The sequence below is a fragment of the Contarinia nasturtii genome, unplaced genomic scaffold (genome assembly GCF_009176525.2).
Source record: "Contarinia nasturtii isolate CC-2019 unplaced genomic scaffold, AAFC_CNas_1.1 Cnas_scaffold_864, whole genome shotgun sequence".
NCBI classification, from domain to species: domain Eukaryota; kingdom Metazoa; phylum Arthropoda; class Insecta; order Diptera; family Cecidomyiidae; genus Contarinia; species Contarinia nasturtii.
In genome coordinates this window covers 3260629-3275404 of record NW_022198211.1, presented here as the reverse complement: position 1 = coordinate 3275404, position 14776 = coordinate 3260629, and the positions used below count along the sequence as shown (strand labels likewise).

General features: G+C 33.3%; 2 protein-coding genes and 1 pseudogene across 3 annotated transcripts in view; 2 read left to right on the top strand and 1 right to left on the bottom strand.

Moving 5' to 3' along the window:
- Nucleotides 1-14776, bottom strand: part of LOC116342405 (zwei Ig domain protein zig-8) — a 185978-nt gene that overhangs the window by 13290 nt on the left and 157912 nt on the right. The gene's annotated exons all lie outside the window — the stretch shown is intronic.
- Nucleotides 8334-9619, top strand: LOC116342408 (annotated as a pseudogene).
- Nucleotides 11483-14205, top strand: LOC116342404 (nose resistant to fluoxetine protein 6-like). Its single transcript, XM_031770006.1, has 10 exons — nt 11483-11758; nt 11837-12200; nt 12291-12364; nt 12443-12642; nt 12722-12834; nt 12919-13135; nt 13200-13375; nt 13459-13585; nt 13648-13965; nt 14027-14205. The coding sequence occupies exons 1-10, from the start codon at nt 11506-11508 to the stop codon at nt 14174-14176; spliced, it is 1992 nt and encodes a 663-aa protein (XP_031625866.1). The 5' UTR covers nt 11483-11505; the 3' UTR covers nt 14177-14205.

Here is a 14776-nt window from a genome sequence, read left to right as displayed (position 1 = left end):
GTTTCGGGCTAGTGGAGTGCTTCGGAGGGCACTTAAAGCCGTCGGTCCCGTGTGTGTGCACAAAGAATAATGGGTTCAGCATAGACACACGTAAAATGGAGTGCCTTTACGTTAGGTTGGTGTCTTGGATATGTCAAATATCCAATACGTCAACCGTAAAAAGGTAGTGCGACATCTCTGGTGAATATACCGGTAAACCAGCGATATGTGCATTCCTCCATTGAAATAAGAAGAGCCCAACGCCATCTAGGAATGAATGGAATACTTGTGACTGTCACGACAATTGACTTGAGAAGAAAGCCCTGGTCACTGGGCCCTGTACGGAGGCTAGTTACATGGCTGCTATAAAGTGGGCCACACCGTGGGAAGCATTCTCCAAGCAATCGAGTGACAGCACAAGTCGGGTCGTCATGCAATAAGTTACGAAACTTGAGCATCGAAGTGAATAACTCCCCGTTTAATCCAATAATCCAATAATCCAATATTCAGCTTTATATTTTGTGGTGAATTTCGGTTTTGGATGCAATTCAACATTTTTCTATGGCCAAAAAATCGGTGTGAAAAAAATTGTGCATGCCAAATATGCCTTCGGATCGGTCGTACACTGCAAAAAATGCATCAAAATCGATTCGACGTTAATTTCACTCAAATTCACCACTTTTTTTTAAAATAATTGCAAAAATAAAAAAAATTATCTACCATTTTTTTGTGCTTAATTTGTGCATAACAAATTCATATTGCACCGAATTTGTGCATGCAGGGGTAGCTCAGTGGTCCACTTCACTAATATTCTCTAAAATCACACAATGAGCGAAAATCGATTCGGACTAAATTTCTTGAAATTTCTCAGTGGTAATATTTTGTAGCTACCCCTGAATGCACAAATTGGGTGCGATGTGGATTTGTTATGCACAAATTATGCACAAAAAAATGGTGAAGATTTTTTTTTATTTTTGCAATTATTTAAAAAAAAAAAAAGTGGTGAATTGTGTGGGGAAATTGACGTCGAATCGATATTGCTGGAGAGTGTAAGCCCATAATTACGTAACGGATGATGGTGAAGAACGATGCTCTTCGTTTTTTTTCATTCATTTGATTCAATTTTCTTTCCATACTCAAGTAAATCAAATTTTAAAAAAATGAGCCACATTAGCATTTTGCATATGCCGTCAACTGCATAGTAAATCAAATGAAAGTGTAACTTTCATTTTGTGTGACCCATTTAGCAGAAAATCAATTTACCGTTTGGCATGAGACTTCGAATTTCGTACGTAAATATTACGGAGCCGTTTTTAATCGTTTTCAACATGTTGACCCCAAAGTAGCATTTTGATGTTTTTTTTTCTAATAGATTGTCCCATTTCAGAAGTAAAATACAAAATAACTCGGGTATGTAATAATGTAATGAATGGTCAAGTCAGGGAACACGACGATGTTAGTTTTACCTGGTTTTAACATGTTTGTTTTTAAGTTTTAGTTAAGTATTTTTAAAAAATTGAACGTTATGACTACTTCTATACTTTCCACAATTTAATATGGGTTTTTAATCTTTTGAACTTATAGAAATGAAAAAAAAACGGGATTTTTTGAGACGTATCCACTTTTATCCTAAACGTGTTAATACACTGTTTCAATGGAGGGATGAGACAAAAGTTTTCGCCATTAATTTAATATTCATTATTGCGAAACAAAAAATAAAAAATGAAAATACATGACATTGATGAGAGTAAAATCAATTTAACATCTTTATGACACATATCATTACATCATTTTTATTTTTATTCCCTCTTATATTCGTATTATTGTTTGAAATTCTTATCCCTGAAAAATGTACGGGTGTCGACAAATGAGAAAACTTTTATGTCATTTTGTGTCGCGTTCGCTGATCTCACGAATATTGGTGTTCAAATTGCGAACCTATTGAATCAAAATGACATTTGAAAAGCCAACGTGCCGACTAATTATGATAAAACGTTCTTAATTTTTAACCAAATTTCAGCGTTATAATGCAGTATGAACAAACGAAAGCATTCACAACGCTATGAGGAGATGATCGCATTTGATTTTTCACGCATCTAATATCGGGTGGGCTAAATGAATACGTATTTTTTAAAAACTTGAATACATAATGAGTTTGCTGTCTGCATCGAATATATGAATTGCGCGCCTCATTTTGCAAGAGAGCAATGAGCCCAGCGCCGCGACTAATTAAATGAAAAAACTCGTAGATTTTCATTTTCTACAATAAAAACTCAGCACAATTTTATGACGCCCCATCATATTTGTTTTTTTTTTTTGTCTTCGTTCGTTCAAAAATTAATCCTTTAGTCTTGTGCACTTGCATCTCTGTAAAAGAATAAAATAGACGATGAAGGTACGATGAAAAGTTGTGTGAGCGCTCGCGCTCAGTACTTCGACAAGACAGCCAAACAAATGAGATAACATCTGTGCGGCGATGAACACGATAATTATTGTTAAGCGTGCATCTCACTCCATTTTATTCCATTCACACATTCTCACATCTGACACATTTCTCTCTCTCTCTCTCTCTCTTTTCCAAATCGCCTTCTGGTGAAACCGTTCGTTAGTAGCATCGCTCGATAGCGATGAGCCATATAAAAAAAATCTTCACGTCTTAACATTTTTTGTATATATTTATACGTAATGAAAAATTCTTGTTAAGCTCATTTAATATAATACTTGTTTTTGGACTCTTTGGCAGTGTTTCCTACTCCCTTTTCATATTACGAAATGCATGAAAAAAAAAACAAAGAAAAATAAGCGATTCAAAAATACATGTTGGACACGTCCTTAAACTGATATTCGCAGCCCGTACATAGATTGTGTGAATGAATGAGATTTTCAAAAAAAAGCATGAGAAAAAGTCAAGGAAAAATCCACAAGACATTCGCGCATCCATTTGAAACCATCTTCAGTTGAAGTGTGTTTGTTTGTCTACATTTCAAAAACATCTCACTGTCATGTACGTTCTTGCATCTGGGTCGCGACTGTTTGTGCGAACATTGGCAACTGAATAAAACCATTTGGTTTTTACTTTTGGCATTGATTTTTTGGTCGGTATTTAAAGAGGAGAAAAAACTAGGAAATTCATTCGAATGTCAGAAGAATTTTTTGAAGGAAAGTGCAACACATTGCAAAAAGCAGCATGTACATATTTTTTGTGGGAACTGTGAGCATGTTGTTTTTATTGGACAGCATTTTTTACGGATATGCTTGCCTCTTCATTAATAAAACAGACGCACCTGTTTCCATTTCCCTTCATTTTATCAACACTAAAATTAATTCAACTATTTTTCTTTTTTTTTATTCAAAGTTCTATTTTTTCTTCTGTTGCAACGTGTTATCCATTTCCACATCGTTTTTTATCCTTCTGTGAACACATTTAATTTCATTTTTGTATGGAAGTGAGTAGTAGTTTTGTGATGTGCTCTGGCAATGTGTCTAGGGACGTTTGTGCTTAAGGGATCATTTGGTTGCTGTTCTTATCCTAGTCATTGTTGAACTAACGCTATTGCATCAAAACCAACCAAAACGTTGTTTGCTTCAGTATTCATTATTGAAAGTTTTGTTCTCTGGCAATTGTTTTCTTCTTCTTTAAGGCATAAACATTATTTTTTCATTCTACTCATTCGTTCATTAGATGATTCCAATTTCATTTCGTGTATTATTTCATTACAATGTCTTTTAAAAAAATTAATTCGAGACATTGTTTTTTTCTTCTCGTCTTGGTTGCATTTTTGGCTTCGTCCTTTTTTTCGGGTGAAATGTAATGTCAGTTTGGTACAAATATTCTGCTTTCATTACAAGCAATTTCGAGCCAATTTTTTTATATGCCAAACGAAGAAAAAATCGATATTTTGATCTGACTGAACTGAACACGCACATGAATGCTGATCCAAGTGTACAATACACAACGAGCGAGACTAACCGGGCTCGATTAGCTGGAAGAAAATGAATATATTCAATGCGAATACAATGAAAGCGCTGAAGCATTGCGTGTTTGCCTTGTTAGTTCATTTGTTTGCCAATATATTATATTTTGTGTGCCCGCAGGATATCTACCGCAAAAAAATGCTAACAATGACTTGGTGTGTGCCTCTCTTTGGTTTGCATGTGCTTGCAAAAATCCGTAATTTACTTTGGCTCTCGCATTTCTTGTCTGAATAATATGAAATGTGTATAGGCTGTGTGAATACCGATATCAAGTAGCAATTTAAATGAGAAAAATGCTATCTTTCGAATTCGGTATTTGAACTAGTGATATCACTGAGAACGAAGATCACAATAAGAGAAGCAAATCGAAGGTAAACATTTTTTTTGTGTTTGTGTATCGAAAAAGAAAGAGAGAACAAAATGTATTTTTTAAGTGAAAAAAAAATTATTTTTATCGAGAAAATGTTCAAGGAAATTCAAATGGTGAAATCGAGCGAGATCCACACAAAACTCGGATTCCATTGCTAAAGTGAAGTATACCTTCGAGCGTACTCCAAGTAGGTGAAAAAAAACATATAAACATTTTGCACATTGAATTCAAAAACAAACTGAAATTAAATGGATAGAGAAAGAGAGAAAAATAACTAAAATATTGCACATTCTTTGGAAGCACTGCCGAGTATATACACAAATACGCCATTAAAAGCTTTATTCAGGTATTTACCTGGAAAAATATTGAAACATAACATTAGAATGAAATAAGTAATGTAAACAAACGAATCGCTTTGTTGATATATATCGAGTTCATCGAATTTTTCTCATCGATGATTTTGTATGTGTGTGTGTATTTCTGAAAGAGTAAAATAGAGAATCACTCAAGAATATGTTGAAGTATATAAAAAAGAGCATATGCTTGATATGCTGCCACTTTTTTTTATCACAAGGCGATCAAAATATGCGATACCAAGTTATTTAAGTGACAAGAACTCCCGATTGAACTGAGTGCGAAGGAGTTGATTTTTTTTCTTTAGATCAGAGACAGAAGCCATTTTCTTCCCGGTGCCTGTCATCATTATTTACTATTTTTGAAACATCAAATAAAGATGTTTATCGTGTGTCATCGTCAATGTTTTTACTTTTAAAATACTGATATGATTTTCTTCACTACTATGTTGTTTTACAAGTAAATAAAGTCAGTCGGAAAAAAATTCAGAGCAAAAACAACCATGACCGAAACAAAATGACACTATATGCAAAAGGGTACGATGAGCTGTTTTTTTTTTCAACTATAATGTCGCCGCTGAACTACTTCAGAATGCATGAGTACCAAAGATTTTCAAGTCAATCCATTGCGATTATTTTGAGAAAAAAAAAAATAAAAGAAAAATACAATACTTTCCGCAGCATATGTGTTAGAAAACGCGTTCAATACACAATATTCGAATGAGATATGTGTTATTTTGCACAAGTTCGAAAAAGGGAAAATGATTTCCGGCAATTTATTCGCAAAACGTTTATATAGTTTTGTGCACACGAATTGGCACCATGAGCACAATATCAGCCAGTCAGCAGAATGCAAAGATGTCGACATGTTAGTCAAAATGCGCACACAAAACGTGTGTAAATGAATCTTCCGTCAAAGCGCATAACATCAGCAATAGAAATCCTTCGGTTGTGCATTTTTCGAATGATTAGGTTGTGACGCCTGGTCGGTCGATACAGTGAAGAAAAGAAAACAATTGAGCTCAATCGCTCCATTACTGCAACCATTCGCCAGTCCGTGCGTTGCAAAGCCGGATGCTGGGATTGCGTGTGAACTGCATGATTTGAGCTTTTGATCTGCACACTGCAATGCTCTAATAGTTAATAATGGCATGAACTGAAGAACATAAAAGCTCTTCAGTTCTTTCTTCCTGCATTTTCTTATTCGCCTTTTTCACTTCTTTCTGTGGAATAACAACCAATGTTATTTCTTTGCCGCACATTTTATACTTTTGCCGTCTCAGATCCATTAATCCATATAATTGTTAAATGTGTTTGTATGAATTTTTCCCATTCGCATTTCATTCAAGCCACGTCTTATTCTTGTTATACATTTTTTTTTTCGTCTCCATCGTCATTGTCATCGTCTCAGGCGTATTCTTTTTCTCTTTTGGCTTTTAGAATGCGACACTCAAAGTGAAAAATTTGCAGAACAACAAAAAAAATGTGGAAGAATAAAATAAAGATGTTCGTATATCATGGCTAATTAAGTATGAAATTAAATGCTTACAAAAATAAACGAGTGTAGCATCAACTTCGTCCTAATTTTTGTTTAATGCATGAGAAAAAATGGCGTAAAAGTACAGGGTGTGTGTGTGTGTGTGTGTGAGAGAGAGAGAGAGAAAGAGGCTGGGAAAAAATAAAACTGACAAAGGCAAAGTAAAAGCACACAGTAAAAAACGAAACAAATATTGTGTTGATAAAAGGTCGGAATCCACAATTGGATCTAAGGCGATGCATGTTGGTAAGAGAACGTTTTCAGCATTTTTCTCTTTTATTTCATACTTCGTATTTTTTGAATTCATTCCGGCATTGTTCTTGTTCTCCGCATTTCGTTTTCGACTATGAAATTTCATACAAATACTAATTTGAATTTCATGATTAAAGAAAAATGCGCGTCGCACCAGTTCGTACAAACATTGTGCTACTGAATAAAATGACGAGTTTAAATATTTTTCCTCACAACTGGCCAAAACCATAGAAAAATGTATGACCAAAGCATAGTCATGAATACGAAGGCAAAGGTTGAACGTTATCAAAAAGAAAGGAGTCCGACGAAACAAAGTATATGTGTATAAATTTTGAAACGTAAAACTTTTCAATTTCCTGAAAAATGAGCCAGAGGTAAATTGTTCGTTCATAAATAATTATTACATTTAAAAAAGGTTATATGCCAAATATTATACCAGGTATGCATACAATTCATATAGAATAACACTTATGAATTCAATCCAATGAATATACTTTTCGCTTAGCAAATTCAGACTCAATGCGATATTTGTTAGGATTTGGATGAAACCACGTTCGGCTAAATTTTTGTTACAACCATTTTACAATCTATATAGTAAATATACATAACGAGGGTGGGATGTAAGAGTGCGGTAAAATATCTAGCGGGTCAATATGCTATACAGAACAATAAATGTTATTTTGAAATGTTCTATTTCAATAAGCAAAGAAACATTTGTAGTTTTCCTATATCTTTCAACACAGTAAAAACTAAAATAAAAGGTTGCCCACTCTGTGTCGGTTTCCACCAGTAAAAATACATAAATCACCATTCCATTGGGGACATTGTACAGAGACGAATGGAAAAGACCAATGTAATAAAGTTGCCATATCGAAGACAAAATACCAAATGTAAAAGAAAGAAACCAATAAAACCATAATGTGTGGTCGGGCATTGTTATATATTGTGTGTGTATAGTTGTACACATTTTCTGGTCGAATGTGTGAGCATCATTCGATGTAGGAAAAACTGCACAAGAATACAATTGCAAACAGAGGCTGTTATTTATTTCCTTTATGGCTTATCGTTTTCTTTTGACATTTTACGTATTTATGGACGTAGTTTACTCATGTTGAGGTTCACCTCGGTTTATTCAAAGATAACATGTGCATTTCGATTTCAAAAATCTTCAAACCAAATAGCATTTGATTTAAAAGGTTATCAATACAATCCTTGCAAATCCACATTTTAGCTGTGAACATGTTTACCTATGTTTTCTTGAAATTCATTGCAATAAAATATATTACATGCGTGTATTGTATCATTCCTTGAAATGAATCTGTGTTATTTTGCTTAGAAAGATTTCAATCGGTTGTCAAGGTGTTATCTATTCATGAATTGTCGTTAATTTGCGTAAATTTCATGGTAGTTGATTCGGCAACAAACTCGCCCAAATGAAATAATACCAATTAATATAATTGTGTTGCATTTTGTGTATTTGCCTTTGGTATTAATAACATCGCAATACAATCTCTATGATAAGCTGATTTTTTTTTTCATTCAAATAAATACTTGACCAATAAATGAAAAACACTTCTCTGCTGTATCAATTATTAAATAGTTTTTTGTCTAGACAAAGTAATGATATGGTTTAGAAAAATGACGATACACTGAGCGCGTGTCGCGAATACCAGCTGATAAAACATTTTGCGCACCATGTATGCAATGCATCCAAGTGTTAATGGAAGTATTAAAAAATAAAAAAATGAGTGCATTCGAAAAACGAAATGCATATCATAGAGCGATAAACGATAACAATCAATGGTACTTTGAATTTTCGAGGTATAAATATAGGTGCCTATGATGGCTTCAATCAGTTACAAGTTAAGGGGTCGAGTGCATCTAAACTGCAAAAATTGTGAATCAATCGTTCTTAAAATGAGTCTATTCAAGTGTTTACTTGTTGTCAATCTGTTTGTCATCGGATTGGTCTCAGGTGTGATGAAAATTTTGAATTGTTTAAATTGTTAGAAAACTAAAAATTATTTAATTCATAATTCTTATCGAATTTTGAAGGAAATCCCTTTGTTAACCACGATGATCCGAATAATGTGATTGTTGGTGGATTTGAGACAAGCATTGAAGAAAATCCATGGCAGGTGTCTTTACAAGTCTATTCGTCACACAATTGTGGTGGTTCAATTATTGGCAATAAATGGGTACTAACGGCTGGGCATTGTGCATCGAGGTAAATTGCATTGATTTTATTGATTAATTGAAATTATAAATATTGTTGACATTGTACTAGGTAATAAAGTTCAAATTGAAAAGTTGAAAAAAATAAAATAAAAATAAATTAGTTGATAATTTGTCATTTCAGTGGAGGTGGTGCAAGTTATTATTCTGTGCGCGTTGGTTCATCTTTTTATCGAAAGGACGGATCAATTATCCAAGTGAAACGAGTTATTCGCCACAAAAACTACAATGCTAGTATCACCGATTTCGACTTTTCACTTTTGGAATTGGCCGAAGCCATAACATTTTCGGAAAAAATCCAACCGATTGCCTTACCAGATGAAGAAATTTCAATTAAAGATGGTGAAACGACATTAGTGAGTGGATGGGGTGAGTAAATCTATTAGTTTGAACTTTCGAAGAATGGAGTCTTATCGAATGTATCTTCTCTTAAGGCGCGACACATAATTCAAATGAATCGAATGAAAAACTTCGTGCAGCTCATGTGCCAATTGCCAATGAACAGTATTGTAGTGATGCTTACAAAAATTTGGGAAGACCAATAACTGCACGTATGATTTGCGCAGGCTATGAGGCTGGTGGAAGAGATAGCTGTCAAGTAAGATATATAAAAAAAACATAATTTTCCAAGTGTATCAATGATTGTTTTGCTTATATTAGGGAGATTCCGGTGGACCCTTATCTATTGAGAAAGATGGTGTTCGTGTGGTTGTTGGTGTAGTTTCATGGGGCCGCGGATGTGCAGAACCAAAATATCCCGGAGTCTATGGTCGGGTAACATCTGTTCGCTCGTGGATCAAAAGCGAAACTGGACTTTAAATATTGTCAAATATTATTGTCATTCAACAATGTTTACTTATATTGTAATCTTTAGAGTGAAATAAATACAACTAATATTCTTGACTTCAAAACTCTTAACGCCTGACAATTCAAGACATCATTCCATTGATTTATTGATTTCCTTTTCATATAAATTTATTAATCTGTTTGCATTATCTTCAAAACTTGATTAATTTAACGAATACAAGCACATTGATAAGAATATTCAACCTGATAGAAAAAAGACATTTTAAATAGATAATATTGACCTATAAATACAGGTCTATGATTGTTTTGATAATTTAGTCCACATTTCCAATCTCTTGCGTTAGATACAAATATTACGCCAATCCCAGAACGATTGTACATGGACCGCTTTGAAGATGGTTGTACTGAAATATTGGTTCGTGGCAAATGTTTTTACGATTGGACTAGTCTTAGGTATAAAACAATTGACACCATATTATTTCACAATGTCAACAATATTCATAATTTCAGTTAATCGATAAAATCAATGTCATTTACCCATTAACACAATGTGCAGCCGATAGTACCTATTTATTGCCAATAATTGAACCACCACAATTGTGTAACGAATAGACTTGTAAAGACTCCTGCCATGGATTTTCTTCAATGCTTGTCTCAAATCCACCAACAATCCTATTATTTGGATCATCGTGGTTAACAAATGGATTCCCTTCAAAATTCGATAAGAATTATGAATTAAATAATTTTTAGTTTCCTAACAATGTAAACAATTCAAAATTTTCATCACACCTGAGACCAATCCGATGACAAACAGATTGACAACAAGTAAACACTTGAATAGACTCATTTTAAAAACGATTTATTCACTTTATTTGCGTTCAGCCCATAGAACTTGTACTGAATCAATGAAAGCAATGGTACTTATACCCCAAAAATTCAAAGTACTATTGATTGTTATCATTTATCGACTATTTGAATTCATTTTTACAGATTTAAGGCATTTCCTTCGTTTTTGTAACAATTGATTCTGTTCATTTCAACGGGAGAAGAATTATCGTTATCAATGTATGCCAGTTAAGTGGCTTGAAAAATGGTATTCGTCATTCTCATTTTCGTAACAAATGAACGAAAAGAGATATTTTCACTTTCATGAAATAAATTCATAATTCTTCGAAACATGTAAATCCGGTTGTCTAATGCAAATGTAAAGTTCTATGGATTTTAAACCCCAATGGCCTGCACGACATACTCACGTGAATGAATCAAAATACACACAAACGTTCATGTTTAACACTGAGAAAATAATATAAATACGATTATTATTAGATTACCTTTACTTTTGGTTTTTTACGAACAACATTTTAAGTGTTCGATTGATTTCTACATTAATTTGTGTTATTTTAATGACAGAATAGTATTGCTTTTTTGGATGAGTTTTTGCACAAGTTTTTATATCTTTGCAATAAAAAAAAGTTGAAGTTCCGTGAAACATCGCAATTCTTGTATGTTGACATCATACAAACGAAGTTCTAACGGTTACAGACCAACCAACAACAGATTGAAATAAATTGATTTTAATTGCCGAAAAATTCAATTTTGTGGGTATTAATTTATGATCAAAATCTCTGTGCACTGATGAAAACGATGGAAGCAATAGCTCACCTCTTATTTGGCTTTTTTTGGATTTCTCTCCCCCTTTTTTATAATAAAACTATACATGTTTTCACACCACATTAGTATGTTTGTGCACAAATTAAACGAACGTTAATGGCGTTATGCATTTGTGATTATTATTATTATGCATTTTGTGATTAAAATTGTTCGTTAATATGTATTTTATTGCTACTAAATCAGCATATTTGTTGTTTTTGATTTTTTTACTGCTTGTAGCAATTATCATTGGTCTCTACGATATAAAAATTGCTTCATTCAACAGAGATGAACTCAATTGCTTATGAACATCTCAGACGATTAGTTTCGCTGCCAAAGCAGTGAAAATGGCTAACATTAAAAGTATTTTTTCCAAATTGTTTTATTTATTAATTGTGATCAAGTGCAATACAGTGAAGTCGGAATTAAATAATCCAAAATTCAAATTCAATTTCTTGAATTTCTTAAATTTTGATCAACTGAAAAACAATCTTTTCAACAATCACTTTAATATTGCAAATGAGAGTAATGAAAAGTGCTTAAACGAACTAACTGCAATCGAGAATGCTCTAAAGAGCTCCGAACCATGGGCATTTGAAGGTAATTCTGATTTAGAATTAAAAAGGTTTTACAATTATTTTCAAGTAAAACAGCGTGTTCCAATTTGTGTGTGTTCAGTTGTAGATGCATGGGGCAAAATACCGTCCGGAGTATTAAGTGGAAATTATTACGATGCTGGTGCATTTTCACAGTGTTTCAATATTAAACGAAATGGAGAACTGTTCAAAACGCAATATTGCATGGGGAATCTTGTATTCGATTTGGAAAAATATTCGAAGAAAATACCATTATTCACACATGAAAGCTCCTTCACATTTGGAGTATGCTTACCAGCCGCATGTTCGTTAAATCTCATAGAGGCGAGTTTTAATAATTTGATTCGAAAAACAGATAATAATGATGTGTCAGTAGTTCTACTTAATAATACCTGTCTTTTCGAAGAGTCTGCTTCGAAAATCAACATTTTGGACAAAATCGCGCTGTAAGTCGATACATTTTATGGAATCGAATTCATTGAAAATAAACCGACTGAAGTAAGATTAATTTCTAATTTTTTTTTCATATTCATAAGTGGATTAATTGGAATAATTTTGAGTATGGTATTTGTGAGCACGGGATATGACATTTTTTACACCGTATCTAAGTGTGCGTTTTGTTCAGTGTTGTAACATTTTTCTTTTCGAAAGTATTCCTGCTATTCAGAGATATATTTTATTTTTTTAGATAAGAAGTCTCCAACATTATTGGTATTTTCCGTCTACACAAATGGATTAAAGTTGCTATCGTGTAAGGAAGCCAAAACGCCGGATACGATAGAATGTCTGCATGGAATTCGATCAATATCAGCACAATGGGTTGTCTTGTTTCATTTAATTTACAAGCTTTGTTTACCGCCGTTTAACTTTTATGACATATATTTCAAGGTAAATGATGCCAATTGACATTACCATGCATTATTTGTTTTATTACAAATTTATGCCGAATTCATCTTTGAATTTCCAGTTAGTACCAAAATATTATGGCAATATCATTTTCTCAGCTATGTTTGGGGTGGATACATTTTTCGTAATGAGTGGACTATTGTCTTCGATCGCATTATTCAAACAATTGGAAAAGTAGGTTCTAATTGTTCATGTTTCTATTTAACAAAAACACAAATCCACAAATCCACAATTTATATTATTATTCGAGTGATATAGGAATGGAAAATTCAAGGTTATGCGATTGTATTTGTATCGCTATTTTCGATTGACACCAATGTTGGGTGTAACCGTCCTGATTTCAATGACCTTACTACGTTTTCTCATCACGGGTCCATACTGGAACAATTTGCATGAACAGTTTCGCGTCCCATGCGGTCAATACTGGTGGTCGGTATTGTTACATACTCAAAACTATGTTAACCCAAATGCAGTAGTAAGTTAATCATTTTATTTTTAATCATATATAACCAATTGTAATTTTTTATATTGCTGAACAGTGTTCTGATTATTCCTGGTCGATATCGGTTGAAATGCAACTTTACTTGTTTGCACCATTTATTGTTTACTCAATTCATCGTTTTAAATTTAAAGCAGTCTGCATCTGGTCACTCGTGGCTTTATGTTGTATTGGATTCACTGTAATAACTTATGCTATTCATGATTTAAATACCTGGTATGCATATTTTTTTCTGGTATTATTACTGAAAAAATTGTATGTACAATTGTACATTGTACAACATGTTTTTATTTCCAAAGGTCGGATATTTCTTACTTTAGTCTAGTGTATGTACCCACACACATTCGCTATTCACCGTATTTGATCGGAGTCATTGTTGGATACGGATTTTTCAAGGCTCGAACGCAATCAATTCACATACCGAAGGTATGGATATTTTAAATATTAGATGAATGCGCAAAATAAAAAAATGTGTCTCATATCAATAGATGCTAAACTTGGGTGCTTGGACTGTTTCTTTGTCAGCGATGATGATGGTGATGTTGCCAATCATGCAGATAAACACAAAACTCACTTCTTTCAAGTATGGTTTATACTTTGGTTTGGGTCGAATTATTTGGTCAATTGCTTTATGCTATATTATTTTTGCCTGCGCACATAATTATGGTGGTCGTATTAACTGGTTTTTGTCACACCCTTGGTGGCAACCGCTTTCAAGACTTTCATTTGCGATTTATTTACTGCACATTCCAATAATGACCGTTACAATGGTTGATGCCTCACCATATTTCAGGGAATTGGCCATAGTACGTTTACCCTGTTATCGAATCTCAATTTCGTTGCTATAGATATTTTTTTTATTCACAGCTACGCGTTTTTATCGAAAATTACGTGTTAACAGTGTTCGTATCAATAATAGCTACTTTGACAATTGAAATGCCAGTATCAAACATTCTGGAACTACTGAGAGAACAAAATGTGGAACAAAAATTTGTTGAAAACAAAAAACGACAATAAAATATTTAACCATATGATTATTTAATAAATTCGATTTATTTAACTAATGCGATCCTGAAATTTGTGAGAAGCAAATACTGATTTGGAGCATGTTTGACTGATAATGTTCACCGATTAGGTTATTTACAGCAATAAGCACGTGCAAATACTTCAAGCATTTCAAAGTGTCATCAACCGCAGATCGCATTAAAAAAAAGCAGACAATATATTGAATTAACTGGTCAGTTGAGCTGACAGTACGTTAGCAAGCTAAATTGGCTAAAACAATAGACGTTATTGTTTTAATGATGAATCACTTTTCTTGTTTTAATAAAAGTGATTGTTCATTATAACAATAACTTCTATTGTTTTAGTCCATTTAGCTGGCTAACGTACTGTCAGCTCAACTGACCAGCTAGTTCAATATATTGTCTGAAAAAATGTAACATTTAAAGTAAATACAACGCGTTTGCTATTTATTATCTATTGTAAGAACGTCGAATAGGTGAGCATCGTTGGAAATTCGCTTATCAGTCGAGTATACTTAACTTTGACGTGACGAAACATTTGTATTATGAATGATCAATCTGATGATGTGTAATATTTTTTAATTAAACTTCC

Excerpts from the sequence above, each read along its gene's own strand:
- LOC116342404 (XM_031770006.1), top strand. The coding sequence starts at position 11,506 with ATGGCTAACATTAAAAGTATTTTTTCCAAATTGTTTTATTTATTAATT. Across the intron at positions 12,835-12,918 it reads TTATTCAAACAATTGGAAAA|GAATGGAAAATTCAAGGTTA; the intron begins GTAGGTTCTAAT and ends CGAGTGATATAG. Across the intron at positions 13,136-13,199 it reads ATGTTAACCCAAATGCAGTA|TGTTCTGATTATTCCTGGTC; the intron begins GTAAGTTAATCA and ends ATTGCTGAACAG.